This window comes from Mesoplodon densirostris, chromosome 12 (assembly GCF_025265405.1).
Source record: "Mesoplodon densirostris isolate mMesDen1 chromosome 12, mMesDen1 primary haplotype, whole genome shotgun sequence".
NCBI lineage: Eukaryota > Metazoa > Chordata > Mammalia > Artiodactyla > Ziphiidae > Mesoplodon > Mesoplodon densirostris.
In genome coordinates, this window is record NC_082672.1 from 44,578,272 (window position 1) to 44,604,156 (window position 25,885).

Genomic DNA, 25,885 nt, shown 5'->3' on the forward strand with positions numbered 1-25,885 from the left:
CGAAAAGTAAGTTGTCACTGTGTAGAAAAAGAACAAGAAAACATTTCTCATCCCCCAAAACGTTTGTTTGGCTTTGAAGTCATTTATTTTCAAGAGAGGTAATGAAATAATTCCTATGAACAGCACCTTGTACCAATAATGTTTATTTTATTTCATGTCCTGGGGACACAGTTTTAAAGAGTACTTCTTAGTTTGGCAACAAAGTGGAAGAAGTCAGTTTAGGAGTTTTCTTTGTGAATCATAAAAAATCTGGAGGATGTGCTATTTGCCGTAAAATAGAATTAATCGATAAAGTAAATTTAGATTAAACTATGAGCCAAACTTGTGAGCCATCTTCAACATGCCATGGGCATTAAATACTTCCCCAAGTTTTAGATCTAGAGTTATCTGTCATATGGAAAATAAAAGCTGACCCCACCCCAAAGGTTGAATGTAATCACATCTTCTTTAACCAAGTGACAGGCTATGATAGAAAAGCAAAGAGTAAAAGATTCAAACTGGCTTTAGTAATAGTGTAAAATCTTTGCCATGTCAACAGGTTCTCCAAAGAAGGTAAAATAGTAAGCTCCATATGGTTTTTCAAAATTATGGCCCAAAGTTTAGGGCAGAAAGATATTAAAGTTAATACAAAATTTTAGCAATATGTGTGGATTTATTCTTAACTCTCCCTTTCCTTAGATTTTCTTTTCTTGGAATAGTGTATTCCCTGTAATTGAATCACAGAAATGAACTAAAAATTGCACATTAAATTGTTACAAACCCAAATTGCCATCCACACCTCATCAAGAATCTTTTTTTTTTCTTCTTCTTTTTTTTCCAACTTAAGAAGAAATAGCATGATTCTCTCAAGCTGATACTTTCCTCCTGGAGTGATGGCTACATGATGTTTCATTTTGGCTTCACATTGAGGACACCCAAGTGGCTCTTTTAGGACTTTACCTTTCTTCTCATTCTTCTTGTTGTTATTCATTTATTTGTTGTGATAAGCTTACTTTAATTAAATCTGACCTTCTTTGAACTTTCCTTCTACATTTTCCTATCATCCACAGAAACTATGTCTGTTGTACTTGAAAGCATATTTTATATTGGATAAATTTTTTCTTTCCTGGTGATGACATTTTTTAAAGTCACAGTATACTTCTAGCAAACAGGAGGTAGCTAAAAATAATGCTGGAGAGACATGAACTCAACATCTCCTCTTGGGTCCACAGGCACTTCAAACTCAGTCGATCCCAAACCAAACCCTTATTAGTACTCTCCGAGAGTTCCAAGTGTTGCGATCTCATTGAAAGGTCCCATGCCTCTCAGCATCCCATAAAAGAAAGTTCTTAGTCCTCCTTGTCCTCAAATATCATTGTCAAGTCTTATATTGGGTCAGCCAAAAAGTTCATTTGGGTGTTTTCTGTAAGATCTTATGGAAAAACCCGAACAAACTTTTTGGCCAACCCAATACATGCTAATCCTTAAAACTTTCTGGAATCCCTCATTTCTTTGTATTCTCAGAGCCTCTATTCCAGGCTGTCATCTGGAAAAACACAAAAGGCCTAACTGGTCTTCCTGGTTTGACCTCTGCAATCTACTCTTCACATATGACCAGAGATTCTTCCTAAAACACAAATCTGTCACATGGAGAAACGAGCAGCCACTTTGCGTCTCCCGATGAGAGAACAGCCACCACCTATGCTTGTGTCAAAGTGATCAAAACTGAGCTGGAGCAAGCCTCAGCACCCAGCTGTCAGTTCGTAGGAAATGCCAAGGGTGGAGGAACTCACTGAGCTGCATCTTGAGCCTGCAATCAACCACATCCAGACTGTGGGAAGCTGAGCAGGTCAAAGGGCCCAGATTCTTCCACAGATAAATTGTAACAAAAATAAAGGGATGGAGGGGAAACTGCAGATAAAAAAGATGTAAAAAACATTAAAAAAATGAGCAAGACTAAACTTGTGCCTAGGGATGCACACTTGAATGAACTATAAAGAAACACAAGGACGTGACCGATGACCCTAGAAGTCAGGGTAGTCTTTGTAGGGACAGAGGGAGCTGTGATTGGGATGAGGCTTGTGAGGGGCTTCCCAGGGTGGCTGGCAATGTTCTATTTCTGGAGCTGTGCTGTGGTTAACAGGGCGTTTGCTTTAAAATACTTTACTAAGCCACACGTTTGTTCGTATGGTGCTCTACGTTTATTTTAGAATGAAAAAGTTAAACACACACACACACACAAATCTGACCATGTTGCTGCCCCGTTAAAACCCTTCAATGGCCTCATAGTTCTTGTAAGAAAAAGTCCAAACTCCGTCACATGGTGGACAAGGCCTTGCAGCATCTGGCTCTCTACTCAAAGCCTCAGTGCTTGCCTGTCTCCTCCCTACATTAAATTTTCAGTTCCTCAAAAGCATTTTGCTTCCTTCTGTCACGGCCTCTGAACGTCAGTTATTTCTGCTTGGAACAATCAAACATGCTGTCTTTCCCCTTCACTTGGCTGATTCCTATTTGTCCTTCAGGCCCCAGGAGGAAAGCCTTCCCAGTGCTCCAATGTTGGGCATCCTGAAGTACCTCTCTGTTTTCCCATTACACACTATACTTTCTCAATCACAGCCTTTATCATCTGCATTAATATAGTCTATTAGTTCATATTTTCCATAGATCAACAACTCTAGGCAAGATGTATTGCCCTCAAATTTTTATATCCCAACACCTAGCACAATGCCTAGACAAAAACCAAGTCCCATGCTTCATACAACCCTTCTCTATTTAATTTTTAGCATGCCTCAGATCACATGGGGGACTTGTTCTTTGGTCTACTCCAAATGATCGTGATTCACTGAGTCTGGGCCAGGCCCAGGAATCTGTGTTTTTAAGAATACATATATGATTCTGATGAAAGAACCATACTTTGAAAAAGTGTCCCATATCCTATCAATCTCTTTGTATATTCTCTGTCCTACATCTCTCTCTCTCTCTCTCTTTTTTTTTTTTTTTTTTTATTTTTTGGCCGTACCATGCACCATGAGGGATCTTAGTTCCCCGACCAGGGATCGAACCCATGGCCCCTGCAGTGGAAGCATGGAATCTTAACCACTGGACTGCCAGGGAAGTCCTGCCCTAAATGTCTCATATTCATTCCTTCTTTTCCCCACTCTCACTGACTTAACTGTGGTCTTCATTTCCCCCCTAGACAAATATAAGCTTCCACCTAGTTCCCCTCGTCCTGATTCCTCTCCTCCAAGCCATCCACACACAAAGCTTCTAAACACAGGCTTATGTGGGAAACACAATCATCTGGCCCCTGACTATGGTTCCTCCTGCTGTCCTAAGCCAGCATGTTGACACTGGAAAGGAAAAGGAAGGATGGATGAGAGAGACTGTGTTAAACGTGGCTAAAACATGTTCTCTTGATGGATACAGCAGAAGGAAATGAAGAAGTAAAATGCCATTCTGAAGATAACTAAGGTAAAAAGAACTACGCAGCTTTACAAGAGACTCCACGGACATACTCATGTCACTACTATTCTCCAGTAGTTATATATATATCTCTATATAGCATTAGTAAGAACTTAATGTCAGCAAGGCCCTACGTCTTTAGTGGTATTAGAACTAAACATGTATCTCACTTAACAGACAAAGGCAACTTTTAAAAAACAATTATAAAGCATTATTGGAATAGAATACAGATATATATGCAGCACTTGCTAACTAACATCTTCCCTCAAGATACAGGGCAAGGAAGGCACAAAATTTAAACAACATGCTTAGCAAGTTTTTTTTTTTTTGAACTTTTGAATTTTATTTTATTTATTTCTTTATACTGCAGGTTCTTATTAGTCATCCATTTTATACACATCAGTGTATACATGTCAATCCCAATCGCCCAATTCATCACACCCCCACCCCCACCCCCAGCGGCTTTCCCCCGTTGGTGTCCATACGTTTGTTCTCTACATCTGTGTCTCAACTTCTGCCCTGCAGACCGGTTGATCTGTACCATTTTTCTAGGTTCCACATCCATGTGTTAATATACGATATTTATTTTTCTCTTTCTGACTTACTTCACTCTGTATGACAGTCTCTAGATCCAACCACGTATCAACAAATGACTCAATTTCGTCCCTTTTTATGGCTGAGTAATGTGTAAGAGCCAGACTGTAAAGTCGGTGTGGAACTTACTACATTCGTATCTTTGTGGTATACATGGGGTGAGGGGCACAGGCTTAGAATCCCATCAGAAGGGGGATGAGGATGCCTCTGGCCTTAAGCAGAGCTCCCTCAGGCAACTCTGCAAGCCCACGTTGCATGTTTTATTAAAAAGGCAACAAGTGACACTAGAGGAGCAGGATAGGAGAGAGCGTTGCTCATCATGGAGACAGCTGAGGGCTGCACCAGTGCTGCATGTTAGACTCAAACAACAAACAGATCCCACAAGAAAACTAATGTTGCATTTCCTTCCAGCTGTGTATGTCTAGAGGTGTTATAAACAGTCTCACATTTGTTGTTAGAAAGAAGCATTATTAAAACCGTTTTATCCTCACTCAATTTGAAATAGATGGAGAGGAGTTTGCTTGGTGTGTATGAAAACCTGCACTGAGATGCTCAGCTAACCCACACACCTGACCTGGCCTCTCCCTAAGCAATTCCTCACCTGCTGTCTCCTGACACCAGTCCTTGCCCAGTGTCTTCATCTGCAACGATGCTGGCAACAACCTGCTTATTAAATGGTGTAAAAGAAGGAAATGCCCAACAGCCAGGTTCCTAACACATATGTTTCTGTAAATATTAAAGAATCTGAACATCATAAAAAGCCTTGTTGTTATCAGTTTCAGCCTTCTGTTTCCAAGCATCTGCAGCAGGGTAAAAGCAGTAACGTTCTTCAGATCACAGAATGAAAGGAACAGAGAGAAAAAGAGGCAGAAAGAGGAGGGGGAAGGGCAGAAGGAAGAGAAAGCACGAAGGAGAACAAGCCAGGGGAACTGGGGGCTGGGTTTTCTGAGAGCCTGCATTTGTTTCACGGGGCCACTGGATTTGCTTCCTTGAATCCAATGGATTCCGGGTGCACTCCGGGCTACGCCTCCCGGTCTTCACCACTGTAAGGTCAGGAGAGGAAAACCTGATCTTTTTGCTCCCGGTGCTGTGGCTCCACATGTTGGGGCCCAGCTACATCCTCCCCAACTTTGATTCCCAGCCTTAACATGCAATTTAGAGAAATAAGAAGCCTGTGAAGCAGCTGTAGGGAACTGCATTTGGAGCCCAGCACGCCACGCTGAGAAAGACGGGCGCACTCTTCATCTTGGAATGTACAGGAATGAAACTGATTGGTTCATTTCGATCTGCCAGGGGCTTTTCTTTCTCCTTTTTTCCCCTTACTTTATTGTTTTTTTAATATTTTACTTTGCAAATGGGCCCTCACGTGTCAATCTCCAGAAGTTTGCAATCCACAGGCAAGGGAATTAATACAAGGTCTGTTGCGAATAAAATTATAACTACTTCTCTGTCCAAAAGTTCAACTTTGTTTCCCTCACCAGTTCTGAATTCCTGTAGCTGACTGGCACCAACACAAGCGTGAAGTAATTTCTTTCCTCTGTGGTTTATTTTCTGATGATAAGTAAGCAAAAATACTATAAAGAAAGGGAAAAGAATGATGCAAAATGAGTACTTCTCAAAAAGACAACTCCAGAGTGAGAGTAGGTAAAATGGAGTCCTGTGTGTCAAGAAACTTAAGAATAAAGCTACGTGGTCATATCTATTTCTGTGTAATAAAAATAAACATTTTAGTAAAACTATGTGTCAGGAACATAATGCTAAGAGCTTTACATGCATTATCTCATTTAATCCTTGGAACAACTTATTTGCATGGGAAGAATCATCCACATTTTAAAGATAAAGAAAATGAGGTTTACGGAGGTTAAAAAAACCCTGCTAAAGCCTAATATAATAGCAGAGTCAAGAGGCAAGTGCACCTCTGCCTCCAAGGACTGCTATGCTAGGCCCCTTCCCCAGGCTTTACAATGTTTAGACAAAAGCCTTGAAAAGCCCACTGCTCAGAAATGCACGTTGGATAACTATGTGCTGTCAACAGAGGTTGAACAACACATCTTTTCTGTTACAATCACTGTTCAATGTTGAATGTTTGCCATTCATCTCTCCATAGTAAGTGAGATATGGTCAACTTTCCTTTATCTTCTTAAGTGATTCAGGTGTGTAGTGTTTTCCAGTAATCATTTGAGTGAGTTTTTTATGTTTGTTTTTAGCTATATAGAAGATCACTGTAAGAACAGGCAGAGCAGTATAATACCCAAGCTCAGCTGAGATACACAGTGTATAAAGAGGCTGCCTGATAGATACATGGCCATTTCATTTTTCTGCATATTCAAATTCTACTGAAGGACTAAGCTAGACTAGGAAAAAAAGTGGCCTGGGACTAAACCGTATGTCCATCCCTTCTACCTCCACCCTGGTTTTAGTGAATTTCACTTTGGAGCATCTCCAGGGATGCTAGAGCATTCATTCATTGGGCAGAAATCTACCTGATACTGTGTTAAGTGCTGAGGGATACATGCATGAGCAAAACAGACCCGGTCCTGCCCTCAGTCTAGTCTAACATAAAAAAGCCAGCACTGTGCAATTCATCACACATGCATTGGAAGGATGTTCATGAAACTATTGTGCAGGTTCCTCATGAAAACCCCAGGAGAAATTTCTTTCTGGTCCTTGGGTCAAGAGTAGTAGTTCTGTAGAGAAGATGATCTACTTTTAATCCCATGGACACTCTATACTTTGAAGTAATTGAGCCTACTTTCTTTGCTGTTAAAAAAATTCAGGGCCCACATGTGGCCCACTCACCCACGGGACATAAGATGCATTTCAGTAACTGACTCATTGCTACTCCAGCTGATGTCCCTTATCTTTTTCTTTCCTCCTTTCTTTCTCAGATATTTCTTATTTGAATATTGTTTTTTGTTTCCTTAATCTTTAGGGAAAAAGGTAGAGTAGAAAAAAGTAAAAATAAGTAAATAAAAATATACACACGTATAAAAATTTTAGGAAAGTAGAGCAATGTCTGCTGACTCCAAAAACTCCAAAAATTTGACTTTTTGGAAATCTCTTAAATCTTGACTAAGAACTGTTTTTATTATTTTCCCACCTTAAAGTTTAAGCTTTTGGGGAAAAAAAGCTGATGGAGAATTTTTAGTTACTTGGAATCCAATAATGTTCTCTTTTTAATTATGTAAGGACTGAATGCAGAAAGCAACTATTTATAAATGAGAATACCCCCATGTGCCAACTGACATACACAGAACTTGCTCTGGTGACTAGGTGATACTGTATTAAAAAAATGAATTGACTTTAAGTGTAATAAAATGCATTTTCTGTTGTTACCAGTTCTAGATTTATGACCTCAGTTCATTAAGCTTTCTTAAAGAAGTTGTCTGATTAAGTTCTAATCACACTTTTATATAACACAGAGCCAACTACAACCCAAATCCTAGCTTTCATCTGGAAGATGAGATCTATAGGGGACTTAATTCAAAGGTCAGAGACATTATTGGTGATGCTGAAAATAATTTGCCATTTTATATATAGGTTAAAATAACATCTTTTTAAATTTGATTTTTAGAACTAAGTTAAGAACAATTAAATTACTCTGTTACTTTTACTGTTATGAAGGATGTTATGAAGAATGCATGACATTAACAGAAGGCAGAAGAACAAAGGAGAGAGCTTCTGAGAGAGAATATGGGCATCTCCGCAAAAGCAGATACAGTATGTAGACATGTCTCATCTTTCTGTGGTGCCCAATCATCTGGGTACTCGCTGACACACAGAATTATAATGTCAAAAGAAGAAAATTTTGCATGTTGTTATTTTTCAATCACCACCATCATCATTATCAATCTATGAGATTCCCTTTCTACTTTGTAGTACATTATATCAGATGAACACATAAGATCAGTATATCATTAGATAATATTTTCCATTTAATTTTTCCAATGGCCCTAGACTCTTTTTTTTTTTTTTTTTTTTTTTTTGCGGTATGCGGGCCTCTCACTGTTGTGGCCTCCCCCGTTGCGGAGCACAGGCTCCGGACGCGCAGGCTCAGCGGCCATGGCTCACGGGCCCAGCCGCTCCGCGGCATATGGGATCCTCCCAGACCGGGGCACGAACCCGTATCCCCTGCATCGGCAGACGGACTCTCAACCACTTGCGCCACCAGGGAGGCCCCGGCCCTAGACTCTTAAATAAGTGAATCTACAGGTGTGACCTTTTAGCTCTTTATTTACAAACTACTCAAATGGTATATGTACAACTGATTCACTTTGCTGTACACCTGAAACTAACACAACATTGTAAATAACTACACTCCAATAAAAATTAAAAGAAAAAAAAACCCCAAAAAACCCCAAAATACTCAAATGAAATGAATCACATGAATAAATCTGTATGCATGTATATCTCAGATGTACTTCTTTTGAATACCAGACAAAAGACACATCACTGTTACTTTCCCCTAAGCCATCATGATTGGTGTTACCATCAGATTCTTATATGCCAAAAAAAGGGCCCAGGGGAGCATCGCTGAAAGTTTTAATGGAATAAAGCCAAAAGGAATATGTTATGAGTTAAACAGATGTTCTAGTTTTGAGAGCAATTTGGACAAAGATAAGTAAAATCTCCAAATAAATCCCAAACAAATACTATTTCCTTATAGCCTACATACACCAAATTATAAACTAAACAGGATCTAAGTACAAAGCAAATATCAGTAACAATAATTCTCATTATTCTCATTATTCTTATTTATTGAAGGCTTACTATTTGATAGGAACTGTGCTAAATACTTTACATTATCTCATTTAATCCTCAAATCTTTAAGTCATGAATAAAAACTAATAAGATACTCCAATAAAAATTATTTAAAAATTTTTTTAAATTTAAAGATAAATAAATTAATTTAAAAATCCAGATAGTCTTGAATTCTGCTTAATTGAAAAACAAAAAACTAATGAACCCCTACTATTAAGTGATCCTTACACTTAATTCTGAGCAGAGAATATAGTCCTAGCTTAAGTTTCAAATACCCAATGTTTGCAGCCCTTAACCTAGGTGCAAATTTTTAAACTTACTGGGCTATTTTTTTCATCACTGAATCCCCAGCACCTAGCATGGTACATGACATACAACAGATGCTCAATAAATGTTTGTTAATTGAATAAGTAAGTGGACACAATTTAGTCACTGGTTTTCAAAGGAGTAGAAAGGATCCTCACAGAATATGGCAAATGTATTAAGTCTGATGAAGCCATTGTAGGAAGCTTTTTAAATTAATTAATTAATCAAATTAATTGATTGATTAATTAATCAATATTAATTATTGATCTCTTTTTTAAATTACAAAATAATGGCTATATTTCACTGCACTGTACAATATATCCTTGCTGATTATTTATTTTATACATACTAGTTTTTTTTTAAACATCTTTATTAGAGTATAGTTGCTTTACAACAGTGTGTCAGTTTCTGCTTTATAACAAAGTGAACCAGTTATACATATACATATGTCCCCATATCTCTTCCCTCTTGCATCTCCCTCCCTCCCACCCACCCTCCCTATCCCACCCCTCTAGGTGGTCACAAAGCACCGAGCTGATCTCCCTGTGCTATGCGGCTGCTTCCCACTAGCTACCTATTTTACATTTGGTAGTGTATATATGTCCATGCCACTCTCTTATTTTGTCCCAGCTTACACTTCCCCCTCCCCGTGTCCTCAAGTCCATTCTCTAGTAGGTCTGCATCTTTATAAATAAGAGTCAGTCTTCTATTTTCCTCTGAAACCAAATATAGGTGAACTATGTCCTAAGACGATGACAACGACCACAATACACTTCTCTGGGCACAGTGGGGACATATGATTTAGTTGATTTAAATAGGAACAGTTGAACTACCAATACATTTAGCAGTGTTTTAAGTTGTCAAAAAGTGATTGATTATATTCAACTACAATTTAATAAAAAGTTAAGGGTCTAGGGGTTGGGTGTGGTTGCTCTTAAAAAGTTAAAATTTCCATAAAATCATTTAAAAGTACAACCTAGTAACAGTACTTGCCAAGACAAAATGTTCCAGTAGCTCGACTTTTTATGCTAGGATCACTTCTGGAACTAGAAACCAGATGTAAAGGTAAATTCTCAATTTCTGACCTTCATCTTCTAAGAGGTCTAGGGAAAGAAGTCAACTGTTCAGCTCTATTAAATCACAGACTGGCTTTTGGGTTACTGGATAACGGCACAGAGGTATACCTATTTTTATCAATACTGCCATGAACAAGGTACTAGTCCTCTAATAAATTCCTACACAACTCCACAACCAGTAATTCTGAACTTGCAGAAACTACGAAAATGTTCATTTTTATTTGTTTTCCTCCTTTTATCATAGGAGTCTAATCCTAATGACAGCATTCATTTAAGTTGGTATTTATATGCCTGAATGTTTTATAACATCATAATACAATTGCACTGGTCTTGTGAATTCTCTTAATGCGACTGTATTTGTACTAAAAAAAAATCTCCATTACAAAGCGGTACTTCGCAGTTAGCTACTCTTTCATGAAGTGAAACAGACGGCTCTCTCGAACATTTTCATCTGCATCTTAATCTGTCAAATTTCACTTACCTATCTAAAACAAAAAGGACTTTAAAAGTACCCTTATAGACAACAAAGGTTTTTTTCCCCTAAAGTAAATATGGTTGCCACTTTTTAACTAACTGTACAATGTCAAGTGAGTAATTGTAACACTTGATAATAGAAACTTATAAGTCAAATATCCAATTTTCATCCATCTTTATTTTCCTACTTGGTGTCAGGAGTAGAATGAGGTTAGTCAAGAACTGAAACTATGGCATACACGGCTCAGCTTTGAAACAAATCAAATAAAAAGGGTCTTTCCAACCTAAAACATTGTAAGCTTCAAAATGATTATACATACCTCATAACAAGCCTTAAAAAAATAAGCTCTGATATGGATTTAATGTCAACTCTTCCATAATCTTTTTCATTTAGAAATTCCAGAAACTCCTTCAAATTCTATAAGCAAACAACATTCTTTACCATATTGGCAGAAATTTAGGAAGTATTAAATTTACTTACCATACTGGCAGAATTCAGGAAGCTTGCAAGCTACCATTATTCACCCTTATGATATCTGAGATGTAACTCTTCACAACATTAAATGCATCACTGATTTTTCTAAGCATTTAAAAATGAGCTCTCTCCAACCCTATGACAAGTATCAGCCTATGTAATTTTAAAAGGATATTTCATACAGTTTGTAATTTTTTTTAGTGTAATTGGACCATGTGTATTAAAACACAGTTTAAATAAGAATACCCGCAGAATCCCTAGTTTAATTCATTCATCCCATACCTTTTGGAAGCAGGTAGACACATTAATTATACACAAATAAAATAAATTTAAGCTAATCAAGAAGAGACAGGAAGTTTGTTCTCAAATCTTGAACTTCTGAAAGTAAATTATGACATAATTAGAATTCCTCATATAATTATACCACAACATTGGTTTTCTTACAGGTTTGGGCAATTTGCTGGTTACTGGATAAGATCTTATTTATAAATTGTCAGTTAATCCTATCACATTTACTTTTAGCTCCTAATTGTCCTAAAATGCAAAGAAATCTTAATTGGCGGAAATCTCTTGCTGGCAAAAGGTTTTAACCACTTGGAGGTCAATCAGAACCTAAGGCCTGATGATGGTAATACAAGGCTGTTAAACAAGGGGGAAGGAAATCTCAACAATCAAGATGATACTATTTACTCAATGCAGCAAATTATTTTTTCTTTGGTTAGGTTCTACCTAAATATTTTTCTTCTAACTTTAAACATGGAAGTTACTAGGTCTTTTGAAACTAGGGACCATTCATAAGCCACTAACAACACAAATAACAAGTATCCTATCCCCTTCACTCACGCACACACACAAGTATGTGAAAATCTGGCCTCTGAGATTTCATTTGACTATGAATTCATTTTTTTAAATCGCAGAGTTTAATACAGTAAGAAGAAAAAGACAAAAATCTACCAACTAGGCTGAGCTGCCATCCTCTCCATGTAGTCTTTGGCCATATCTCGGGCTTCAATGTTCTCAGGATACAGCACGCAGAACATGGCCAAGGCCCCCAAGTTGTTGCCATAAATTTCATTCCAGCGGGCGCTGTACTCCTTGGGATCCCAGGGAGGGAGGTACTCCAAGGGGCTGGACAGCATGACGTGCACGGCCTCAGTGAGCCGGGCGGCAATGTGCTCGTGGGAGCTGGCAGCTCTGAGCTGGAGCTTGGCCACCTCCGCCCTGGAGAAGTACAGCATTGGATGGCTGTCGTAGTTAGCATTCGTAAAGGGAATCATGACTTCTGGGTTCTCGTCGGTGACGTAGGCTGACACAAAGCAAAACAAAGATATGAAAAACACACTGGGAGCCCCCCGTGTGTGAGTCCTCATCGTGGCCTCAGATCTCCAAATCTCCAAGGCAGCCAAACCATCTTCGAAAGATCCTACAGGACAGAAAAGAGAAGAGGAGGGTACGTCAACCAGGGGACCATGGTGAAGCAGGAAATACGTGGTAGGTAGCGACCTTGCTTACTATGAAAATTAAGCTTATGAATTTTTAGACTTTTCAAAAATACAGCAAAAATTTGAGCTGGGAAGAAACTAAAACCTAATCATTTAATTAACTCATTAATTAATTACACACGATACAACAGACATTCATTGTGGAAAACAGAAACTTTGGACTTGGGAAAACAGTATAATAATACCTGCTGGAGCAGAGAAGAAAAACTCTTGTTGGCATTCTTCTCACGTTTTATCACACAAAAAACGTTTTGATTTTATGGTATTTTTGGACATTAATATGAAAACCACAGTAACCAAAAGCTTGTGGTGAAATATTGTCTGGGAATCAGAATGGACGTTAGGAAAAAAAAAAAAGAAAATCCTGTCTTAATACAGCCTCCTTCACTCTAAGTTCTCCCCTCTTCTCAGCATTCTCCATTCTGAACCAGGGATTAGGATCAATACATCTATATGAATGTGAGCAGACAAAATATTATGAGTAAGGCTAAATATTCTCTTTGTGTCAGCAGAAGGTGGGGACTATGACAACAAAAGCAGGGTAAACATCTGCTAAGCCCATGTGTTCCCTGGGCTGACATCAGCAGGAGTGCAGGGCAAGATCAGACACGGGGCTGCAGGGACTAGAGACTGACATGCCTTCATTCAGAAAATAAAATTCCAGAATTAAAAGGCTGAAAGAACACGTGTGCATTTTCCCCTTATTATTTGAAACTACTGTCTACTTTTTCATTTTGCATTCGGGATTTTGGTGTCATTCAGTAAGTCAGACATTTAAACCAAGCTCACATATTTTCTTAACTGCTTAACTTTCTTGAAAATCCTTTTTTTCAGTGGCAGCTTTGCTCACAGGTTAGCAAGAATGTCTTTCAAAGTAGGAACATTAAAAAAAAAAAAAAAGAAAGAAAACCCTCAGCCTGGTCTATGTCCCACATCTGGGATAAAGCAGGCATAAAATCCCCCAGAGGAAAGTCAGGGAATTCTTAAAATTCCTCAGAGGGGAAAGGTTATAGAAAGCAGACCAGAAAAAGACAGTTTTATGTAAATAATGAACAGTAGTTTTCAATTATTCAACGGAGAAACTGGTGGAGAAAAATCAACCTCTCCAGCTGAACACAAACTATTTTTCCAAGGAAAATCTGCCTCATCACATTCAGAAGAAAGAAAACTAAGGATTTAACACACATTGGAGAACAATCCATATTCTCAACTTGGTCTATCTCCAAGAGAAAGGCAACATGGCATCACTTGTAGATGCTGCCATAAACTCTAGTATTCTTTGTATTTCTGAATGTGCTTTAGACTATATATATAAAACTCAGTGGCAGTGATTTTGTGAAGCAGTTTAGATTTACTTCAAGAGTAGAACCTGTAATGAATAAAAACAATTAATATAGCCATGCTAAATAAAATACATAAAATAGAAATAACTCTTGGACTCTACCCGTATTGTGTCTAGCACCCAAATCTTCAAGGCAACTGGCTGCCTCCTTCAAGGCCAGAGAGCTGGCCCAGAGTCTTCTGTGGTTATGTCTGAGGAGGGGTGTGGTCTCTGGCAACACAGAGACATGGCTGAGTCTGAAGTAATGCTCAGTCCCCACTGCCCCCACCCCAAGGTGTATTTTTTGCTCTTTTCAGAGAACAAGTGTGTTAATTTTTTTTTAAGCCTGCATATATTAAATCCCCAAAGGTGTACGACTGGATGCAGCCATCAATGCAATTGGCACTGTGGTGGGGTTGGGGGTTGTAGGCAGCCAGACTGAGGATGGCTTGGAAGTTTCTCCTTTAACTGACCTCTATGTGCATAAAATAGAACTGAAGATCTTCTCTCAACTACTGGGTTTTTGTTTGTTTGTTTGCTTGTTTGTTTTCCTTGTTTAAAAGGATTTTAATATAAAGCAAATAATTTTTTGCAACACTGCCCAAACTTTTCATTATCAAATTGGCTGAGGCTTCTCAACGATTATCATTTAACAACAATATCTCCATTTTCACCTTCTTTAAATGAACTGGCCAACAGATGTACCATTAAAACAGAGCTTCACTCTCAACATATTTTTAAGTTTGTATTCAAACAGTATGAAGAAAACAGGATCAGGGAATTCAGCCATAAAAGTGAATGGATTACTGATACATGCTACATCATGGATGAAACTAAGTGAAAGAAGACACGAAAGGCCACATATTGTATGGTTCCATTTCTACGAAATGTCCAGCAGTGGCAAATCCATAGACACAGAAAATATTATACATTAGTGGTTGCCAGGGGTTTGGAAGAGAGGGAAATAGGGAATGACTGCTTAAAATGGGTGTAGGTTTCCTTTTGGGGTGATGAAAGTGTTTTGCGTCAACTACTGGTTTTTAAATGTGTAGCTCAAGTTCTAGGTGAGTAAGGGGGTGGCGTGTGTTATGGATGGATGGGTTGGAAGCTATGTGGAAACCAGAATCTCCATCTCAGATTCTGCACACACATTCCCTAAAAGGGGCTAATAAGGTTGATTTGTTTTATTCTCTTTCTCCTGCCTTATGCATATCACCCTCCTATCCAGGTCTGGAGTCATTGAGATAGAGACAGCTGCTCCACAGTGACCCTCCCAATGCAGGACTGACTCAAGCTATGATCGCAGCCACTTCTGCCACATTGCTTCCGGTTACATAGGACGCGCCTGAGGGTATTTAAACAAGAAGCGCTGCTTCTGAAGCACAGACCTCATTAAGATGTTGTTTTGGGAACCATGCCACCTCAATACGCCAACTGTTACCGAAGGTTCCCTAGTTATTGCTTCATATTCACGTGAGGGTGTCAGGGCAGCAAGGCCTGAGTTACCGCACATTTAAAACGTTCTTGTTGGAATACATGTGGGCCAGTGCAGAACCCATAGAAATTCTGCTGAACAATCATCTACGAAGAATGAGAAGACGACCATGGCACTCGCAGTGGCACAAATTGTGCGGCTTTCCTTATACATACAACAACAACAATACATACAACGAGCCCAGCCTCCACTCTCTGTAAGTTATTAATGCCTTTGCTGATCTACCTGAAGAGTTAACATCTCCTGTATTTGGTGGGTACCTGTACCACATCGGACTGTTTCAGCTGTTTATGCCACACCTCACAGAAGAGGGGACCACAGCTTCCTCTTTGCATCACAGGGATTAGCAGTGTGTGCCTGGCATATAAAAGGCAGCTCACAGACACTGGCTGAACTTGTGGGCCTAGGAGCTGGTAGAGTGGATCTCATCATTGAAATGAGCAAGGAGAAACCTTATTCCTCCTTATTTGAAGCCAAAGCAAGTTTAGAATTTTTGAGAAAAAGTTTCTGCCAGGAAAAAAGAGAGAAAAACACTCACGAGGCCTAGAAACTTCTGTAGCCTAAAACATATTCACTAGGTTGTGTTTGTTTTTCTTTTTTAACATCTTTATTGGAATATAATTGCTTTACAACAGTGTGTTAGTTTCGGCTTTTTAACAAAGTGAATCAGATATACATATACATATGTCCCCATATCTCCTCCCTCTTGCGTCTCCCTCCCACTCTCCCTATCCAACCCCTCTAGGTGGTCAAAGAGCACCTAGCTGACCTCCCTCTGCTATGCGGCTGCTTCCCACTAGCTATTTTACATTTGGTAGTGTATATAAGTCCATGCCACTCTCTCACTTCATCCCTGCTTATTCTTCCCCCTCCCCGTGTCCTCAAGTCCATTCTCTATGTCTGCGTCTTTATTCCTGTCCTGCCCCTAGGTTCCTCAGAACCATTTATTTTTTTTAGATTCCATATAGATGTGTTAGCATACAGTATTTGTTTTTCTCTTTCTGACTTACTTCACTCTATGACAGACTCTAGGTCCATCCACCTCACTACAAATAACTCAATTTCATTTCTTTTTATGGCTGAGTAATATTCCATTGTATATATGTGCCACATCTTCTTTATCCATTCATCTGTCGATGGACACTTAGGTTGCTTCTGTGTCCTGGCAATTGTAAATTGAGCTGCAATGAACACTGTGGTACATGACTCCTTTTGAATTATGGTTTTCTCAGGGTATATGCCCAGTAGTGGGATTGCCGGGTCATAGGGTAGTTCTAATTTTAGTTTTTTAAGGAACCTCCATACTGTTCTCCATAGTGGGTGTATCAATTGACATTCCTACCAACAGTGCAAGAGGGTTCCCTTTTCTCCACACCCTCTCCAGCATTTATTGTTTGTAGATTTTTGGATGATGGCCATTCTGACTGGTGTGAGGTGACACCTCATTGTAGTTTTGATTTGTATTTCTCTAATGATTAGTGATGTTGAGTATCCTTTCATATGTTTGTTGGCAATCTGTATATCTTCTTTGGAGGAATGTCTATTTAGGTCTTCTGCCCATTTTTTGATTGGGTCATTTGTGGGTTTTTTTGATATTGAGCTGCATGAGATGCTTATAAATTTTGGAGATTAATCCTTTGTCAGTTGCTTCATTTGCAAATATTTTCTCCCATTCTGAGAGTTGTCTTTTCGTCTTCTTTATGGTTTCCTTTGCTGTGCAAAAGCTTTTAAGTTTCATTAGATCCCGTTTGTTTATTTTTGTTTTTATTTCCATTTCTCTAAATGGAGGAGGGTCAAAAGGATGTTGCTGTGATTTATGTCATAGAGTGTTCTGCCTATGTTTTCCTCTAAGAGTTTTATACTGTCTGGCCTTACATTTAGGTCTTTAATCCATTTGGAGTTTATTTTTGTGTATGGTGTCAGGGAGTGTTCTAATTTCATTCTTTTACACGTAGCTGTCCAGTTTTCCCAGCACCACTTATTGAAGAGACTGTCTTTTCTCCATTGTATATTCTTGCCTCCTTTATCAAAAATAAGGTGACCATATGTGCATGGGCTTATCTCTGGGCTTTCTATCCTGTTCCATTGATCTATATTTCTGTTTTTGTGCCAGTACCATACTGTCTTGATTACTGTAGCTTTGTGGTATAGTCTGCACAGGAGCCTGATTCCTCCAGCTCCGTTTTTCTTTCTCAAGATTGCTTTGGCTATTCAGGGTTTTTTGTGTTTCCATACAAATTGTAAATTTTTTGTTCTAGTTCTGTGAAAAATGCCATTGGTAATTTCATAGGGATTGCATTGAATCTGTAGATTGCTTTGGGTAGTATAGTCATTTTCACAATGTTGATTCTTCCAATCCAAGAACATGGAGAGAATATCTCTCCATCTGTTTGTATCATCTTAAATTTCTTTCATCCGTGTCTTATAGTTTTCTGCATACAGGTCTTTTGCCTCCTTAGGTAGGTTTATTCCTAGGTATTTTATTCTTTTTGTTGCAATGGTAAATGGGAGTGTTTCCTTAATTTCTCTTTCAGATTTTTCATCATCAGTGTATAGGAACACAAGAGATTTCTGTGCATTAATTAATTTGGTATCCTGCAACTTTACCAAATTCATTGATGAGCTCTAGTTGTTTTCTGGTAGCATCTTTAGGATTCTCTATGTATAGTATCACGTCATCTGCAAACAGTGACAACTTTACTTTTCTTTTCCAATTTGGATTCCTTTTATTTCTTTTTCTTCTCTGATTGCTGTGGCTAAAACTTCCAAAACTATGTTGAATAAGAGTGGTGAGAGTGGGCAACCTTGTCTTGTTCCTGATCTTAGTGGAAATGGTTTCGGTTTTTCACTGTTGAGAATGATGTTAGCTGTGGTTTTGTCATATATGGCCTTTATTATATTGAGGTAAGTTCCCTCTATGCCTACTTTCTGGAGGGTTTTTATCATAAATGGGTGTTGAATTTTGTTGAGAGTTTTTTCTGCATCTGTTGAGATGATCATATGGTTTTTCTCCTTCAATTTGTTAATATGATTTATCACATTGATTGATTTGCATATTATTCACTAGGTTTTCAAAAAAAAATGAAAGAGGTAAACAAATTAAACTTAACTAAAGTCTAACCGAAACTTGCTTTAGTCTGATAACCCAAAGGGAGACCTAATTCCCATGTACCATCTTAAATCTGTCTAGGAAATTTCATCGAAAAGCCCCTATATCCAGGCTTTGGGTTTGGGTTTCCCCTTTAACCTTCTACTTTTGGCATTCTGTATATCCTCTCTGTAAAGAGAAGAGCTAAAACTAGGCGGACAAAGCAAATAACAGAGGAATAATCTCCAAAATATACAAGCAGCTCATGCAGCTCAATATCAAAAAAACAAACCACCCAATCAAAAAATGGGCAGAAGACCTAAATAGACATTTCTCCAAAGAAGACACACAGATGGCCAACAAACACATGAAAGGATGCTCAACATCACTAATCATTAGAGAAATGCAAACCAAAAGTACAATGAGGTATCACCTCACACCGGTCAGAAGAGCCATCATAAAAAATCTACAAACAATAAATGCTGGAGAGGGTGTGGAGAAAAGGGAACCCTCTTGCACTCTTGGTGGGAATGTAAAGTGATACAGCTGCTATGGAGAACAGTATGCAGGATCCTTAAAAAACTAAAAACAGAACTGCCATATGACCCAGCAATCCCACTACTGGGCATATACCCTGAGAAAGCCATAATGCAAAAAGATACATGTATCCCAACACTCACTGCAACACAATTTACAAGAGCCAGGACATGGAAGCAACCTAAATGTCCATCGACAGATGAATGGATAAAGCAGACGTACTACATATAAACAATGGAATATTACTCAGCCATGAAAAGGAATGAAACTGGGTCATTTGTAGTGATGTGGATGAACCTAGAGTCTGTCACACAGAGTGAAGTAAGTCAGAAAGAGAAAAACAAATATTGTATATTAACACATATATATGGAATCTAGAAAAATGGTACTGATGAACCTATTTGCAGGGCAGGAAAAAAGACACAGACGTAGAGAATTGACTTGTGGACATGGGGGGAAGGGGAGGGTGGGATGAATTGAGAGTGTAGCATTGACATATATACACAACTATGTGTAGTGGGAAGCTGCTGTATACCACAGGGAGCTCAGCTTGGTGCTCTGTGATGACCTAGAGGGGTGGGATGGTCAGCGGGGGGAGTCGGGGGGGATTGGGGGGCAGTCGGGGGGATTGAGGGGGGTGGGAGGGCAGCTCAAGAGGGAGGGGATATATGTATATGTATAGCTGATTCATTTTGTTGTACAGCAGAAACTAGCACAACATTGTAAAGCAAATATACTCCAATAAAAAAAATTAGGTGGACAGGTTTTATGCTAATTTTATGTACTTATTTCAATGTACATTAGAAAAAACTATAACTATCACATCAAGCCTGAGATTTCAACAGATAAATTTCCTGTTTAAAATACATTTAAGTTTAAAAGTAATTTAAAAAGAAAAGTAAATGGATAAAGCAAAAACCGTTGAAGGTGGTGCCTGAATGACTAAAGTTTGGAAGATGATGAAAATGGTGAGTGAAACAATGGCCATTAAAGGCTAATGAGTTTACCAAAATGACCAACGCTCACTCTCTGGCTCCCCCTACCACAACACACACACACACACACACACACACACCCCTTGCACAAATTAAGTCTGTACCTTCAGATGTCTGCGGATGAGCTCTCAAGCCATTCTCCCCCTAGTTCGTTGTGCTGCACACACGGCAGAGTGCTTCCACCTCCCTTAAAACTTTAAGCTGCCCTTGGCCCAGTTCAAGAGCATGGAACTCTCAATATGGCAAAATCGTGAGCTCCCCTCAGCAGCTGCCTAAGAGTACACAGTTTACCCATAATTCAATTCTCAGGATGGTTCTGAATGACACTATTAAGGCCTCATTTCCCCTAACAGTCTTTCTCTTCTCTTCCCCACTAGTTTTCCTAATCCAGTTTTCCTTCTTATTTTTTGGTCTCACTCTACACTGCTCAGAGAGCAAAACATTCCTAAATTTTGACCTAATCAATGAATACAGTATAGTCGAGATAATTCAGATAGCAATTTAATCATTTCTCTGCTTGCATGACCTACATATATCTGCAACAGCTCAACTGGCATTACGCTAAGGCCAAGCCAAATAGTGCAAAAAGAACTTAACAAACTGACCGAATTCCAATTATCTTAAGTAGGTCCTCACAAAGCAACAATAAGCCTAAAGTTGTTTTGCTTTAATTCTGGTTCCAACAAGCCACTGCAGCTATTATGGTTGCTGACACACAGAGAAATTTTGTGTGAAACGCTCTTCACGTATTTGATCTTTCCCTTTACAATAACTCAATGTGATAAAGCAGTATTAAGAGTTAATCTAACAACATCTTAGCGTAAACTTCAGAGGCAGAGAAACAACCTCAATCTCCTAAACCCTAAACCAAGGTTCTTTCCTTTAGCCAAATTGTTAACATTCAACAACATTAAAGGTTCCATTTTTGTCATCCTTACACAAAGAAAGCACAGAAAGAGTATGCTGAGAAGGATCAAGAACTGAAAGCTATATGAGCACATCAAGTTTCAAAAATGAAATGGGTTTCCAAATAGTCTGGGCGATTTATAAATGAAACATACAGTAGTACAAAAGTTCTTTCAATTCCTCTGGCTTTAGAAATATACAAAGTATAAGGATAGAAGTAAGAAATCACCCTATAGAAAGTAAACCATGTCCCAAATTAAGATGGATTAAAAAACCCCTTATAATACGCGCCAAGTCTAAGGAGCATAGCATTATGATTAACATTATGGGCGTGGAGTTGGGCAGGCATGAGTATAAGTCCCAGCTCTGCTGTCTACTAGTTTTGATCAACTGAGTCCTGCTCTCGGAACCCCCATTCTCTCATCCATAAAATGGTCCCAACTTCCTGAGGCAAAATAAATATTATGTGATGCACTTAGCATAGAACCTGACATGAAGAACTTCATAAATATTTGTCATTTTTAATAAAAGGGAAGAAGTTTCAGACATGCAAGATGATACTAACCTACTCATAAAATATTTTATTTGAAAGAAACTAAATATTATAGTAAAAGAATAAGAACTAAAGATATCCACTGACTAGGGCAAGGTCATGCCACGTTAGAGACTTAGATGAAACTAGACCACAAGGCTCCTGACTCTTTAAGGCATCATTCACAGTAAGCTCCACACTCACTAGACAGGAAAGCATATGATCCTTGAAATTTTTCAATAATTTGTTGGGGGTTTTGCCCCCAAAGAAAAGCATAAACATTAAATAAACTATTATCTGAATTTGATTGCTTTCCAAGGCCAGTTATTTATTCTTGGTGTACAAAAGGTGACTGCTGCTTACTGTATTCTTTGGAAAGAAAGGCCCAGTGATACAGTAAGTGCTGGGAAGAACAATCTCTGGCTGGGGAGCTGTTTCCTAGGAACAAGTTTATATTACGGAAGGAGTACATGAGTACTTGGAGGACATCTGCTGCCATTGCCAGAGGTGATGATTTAACCTCAGTCCAGGCTCTGGTCTTGGGTCAGTCTATGTCATCAGCATCTCAGCTGATCATCCTAGGAGATGCTATCTGATGTTAATACAACTAAAACCCTCCTCCCCCAACATATATAAAACCAGAATGTCAGTGTACTCATTTATGAGAAATACAACTATCAAGCAGATTAGGAAATATTTTCTGGCTTCATCAGAAAAATACAAAGGAAGTAAAACTATTAGATAATTGCCTGGTATACAAGGAATCAGAACAAAGGCAGTGGGAAGGGCCCTGGGCCTGGAGCAACTCAACGAGTAGAGATCACCACTGTAGCTGCCCGTGAAAGGAGTCTGTGCTGTCAGCATGTCACAAATGCCCCTGGGACATCATTAAAAATAAAGTCTAAAAATTGAATTGGGGCTTCCCTGGTGGCGCAGTGTTTGAGAGTCCGCCTGCCGATGCAGGAGACATGGGTTCATGGCCCGGTCCGGGAAGATCCCACATGCCACGGAGCGGCTGGGCCCGTGAGCCATGGCCGCCGAGCCTGCGCGTCCGGAGCCTGTGCTCCGCAACGGGAGAGGCCACAACAGTGAGAGGCCCGCGTACCGCAAAAAAAAAAAAAAAAAAAAAAAAAAAAAAAAAAATTGAATTGTAGTGAATATTTAGGAAAGAAGAGCAAAATGTATGCCCCCCACAGCTCCTGCCACCACCTCCACCAAGCTCAGCCCAACACCAGCTGTTATGGTTTGCCCAACCCAATGGATAGGCCCAGTAGTTAATAATATGACTAGGACAGCTAACCCTTCCACACGAGACCTGGATGTGCCCTTATCCATGAAGGGCTGAAACAGTCCAGCAGACCAGACAACTGAACACCCCTGGCACCGTACCCTCTGCCCTGGAAAATGTGCAGACCCTGCAGAAGTTAGCAGCTATAACTCCTTCCTCTTCATGCTTCCAGTGAAACCCAAGTTCCCTCCCTCTATAGGCCTCCAATCACGGTTTAGGCAAACCAATGGCCTAAGAGCACTAGTACATCCCAGCAGAGCTACTTATTTCCTTCTCTGATCTATTTTAGGACTTAACTCTCAAAGAAACCTAATTCCAAGTATTTGAGAAACATCTTGTCATGGTCTCACACATACTACTTCCCTGTTTCCATATATTTTAAGTAATGGAATATACAAGTGTTTAAAGTTCTCCTAACTTCTCTATTTCAAGTTTATTAAAGGTATCATTAGGATAATTTTAATTATTTTTCCTCAATATCAAAATAAAGCCTTATATGTCCTTGGTAAATTTTTGTAGTGAAATAAATCTAACATTACCCTTAAATGTGTCAAATGTTAAGCAAACATATGGTTTTGGTACTATGCAATCATTCCCTAAAATTATACTCCCTGACGTGTAAAGCCTATGGACTCTGCCAAAAAAGAAAATTTTAAAAACCAAGGGCTCTTAATCAAAATGAAAGTTCTTTTTATTGAAGGCTTATTGTTTCCTTATTTAAGGGTGAAACGAAATACATTTCCCCAAAAAAGTCATTTCCAAACAAAAGTTCACAATATGAAATTATAACATATGGAAGACCAAAGAATTTACACACACTACTGAGGGAGTAATTATAACCCTGAACCCACACAGCAAAACCACACTGTGTATAATAATGATGTTCACCACCTTTGCACTCAACACTGGAGAAACTTTAGGTTAAGTTTGTAAGTTAAGTGCAGCTCTGTGTAGTCAAAGAACATTTCTACATTGTCCCCAGGAAAGTTGTGAAGATACCACATTTTCTCATAATATATCTGAAGCTCACTTTTTTTCTACACCAACAATAACAGTATAACTTCTTTATATGAGAATAATTAATCTAAATTATGTTTTAAATGGTCAGAGATATTTTCTGGTGTCAAGTCTGAAGGCTCCATCTCCCACACACCAGACACTATCAATACTTGAATGAATAACTTAGTGGCTATCAAACCGAAGGCATAATTTAGGAGGACAGTTTTGCCTGGTGTTCATTCCTACAAAACTAAAAACCATTAAGATCCAGCTTTTGAGAGAGTGGTTGTCCTACAGAAAGCAGAGAGGAAGTAAAATCCGTATCATTTTCATGGAGGCAGAGAGAGCAGGGTAGAGGTGGGGGGAAGGTCTACAAAGACACTGATGAGACTAGTGGAGTACTGAATTTTGCCTGCAAAAAGGCTCAAAGACAAAATGAAATGGTTATACTTCATAAGACAAGCTATGAGTAAATTCTAGCTTATCTAGCAGTCTAACAATTGCACGTCTTCTGAATGGTACTTCTTTGTTACAATTTTAATCAATTTTCTTAACGATGACATCGGATGATAATATCCTATTTTCCGAATTTTTTACTCTTATATTATTTTCAGACTCATTTAATGAGTGTATTTCTTTTTTGGTATTCTGAATCTTTTAAAAAGCAGTAATTTATGTGTATTAAGTATTCCACTGCATTGTTTTCCAGAATTGGAATATCAGTTCCCTGTCGATATTGGGGGTAAGAGTTTCTTGTAAATATTAATTAACTCAGCTATGTATTGAGTAACCATTAAATCCAGGAACTATATACTAGACATGAGGATACAAAATGAAAATTCTTCCTTAGTCCAAAGCAATTTATTTAACTTATTGTACCTGGCCCCAAAAGACAATTAGCAATCTTTTTATTTTTTTTTTCCAAAATTTTTCTAAATAGTGAGTAATCAAAGATTTTTCTAGAAGAGTCTGAAAAATCAGCTCTGGCTTTCTCAGCAATCGCTTTAACCATGAAAACACTCTTTTCTGGCATTACTGACTAAAAATATAAAGCATGAAAAGATGAATAAAGATAATGAAGCCAAGAGCTAAATATAACCTTATACAGTTTCAAATAACAGTTAAACTAAACCACGAAATGCCCATGAAAACTAAAGTAAAATTTTTCTTCCTGCCATAGATTCATGAGGGCAGACCAGTGAGGTAGTTAGGAGTGCTGGCTCAGGGGTCAGAGTGGCTTTTTTCACCACTGTATGACTTTGGACAAGCTAACTCTCTAAACCTACTCCCTTACTTAAAATGAAGACAGAAATGGTATTTGTCTCACAGACTGCTTGGGGGATTAAATGATATAACACCTATAAAGTACTTAACGCTTTCTGGTAAGTGTTCCCCAAATGCTGGTTCTCATCATTCACCTCCGAACCTGATTAGCAACTGAGGGCACAAGCTGGAGCCAGACTTCCAGAGTTTGAAACCCGGCACCACCACATTCTTAGCTATGTTCCTGTTTCCTCCTCTGTAAAATGGATAAAATAATACCTGACTCACAGGGTTTCTGTGATCTTAAATTAGCTTCAAGCATTAAAAGGGCGCCTGGGATTTAGAAAGAGTTCAACAAATGCTAGTGGTTGTCATCACCTTGTCAACGAGAACACCAAAGTCAGTCCACATAAGAGGAAGTGTGCCATGACACCACGAGGAAGTGCTCACGAACTATCACTCACAGAAAGTTATTTTTAAAATAGGTACGATGCACCGGGTACTCAGAACCTTGCAGATTCTTCAAGAGCTTAAAAATATCAAATACTTTGACAGATATAAAGTATTTGATGCCAAGAAGTTGGTCCTTCTTCCCGCACAATTGCACATTTGTAACTTTCAGGCTACACATTCCATGTAACTGAACACATCTGAGGAGAAGTTTCCACATTTAATACTATTTCTTCACCAACCAAATTTTATATACAGAGATAAAGCTTACTGATACACCATACTGATATATATGTGTTTACACAGTCAGAAAAATATCCTAAACATAGAAACAACAGTCTTGGTAAAATGTAAAGATTAAGGGCCTCCCTGGTGGCGCAAG

At 38.7% G+C, this 25,885-nt stretch overlaps 1 protein-coding gene across 4 annotated transcripts in view; it reads right to left on the reverse strand.

Moving 5' to 3' along the window:
- DSE (dermatan sulfate epimerase) overlaps positions 1-25,885 on the reverse strand; it is a 70,628-nt gene that overhangs the window by 25,081 nt on the left and 19,662 nt on the right. For 3 of the 4 annotated variants that reach the window (XM_060115047.1, XM_060115048.1, XM_060115049.1), the window contains exon 2: positions 12,082-12,550. In XM_060115047.1, the coding sequence (XP_059971030.1) occupies positions 12,082-12,550 (469 nt within the window). Of the gene's footprint in view, positions 1-12,081; positions 12,551-25,885 lie in introns of those variants that run through there. The other variant, XM_060115050.1, reaches the window with a different exon arrangement.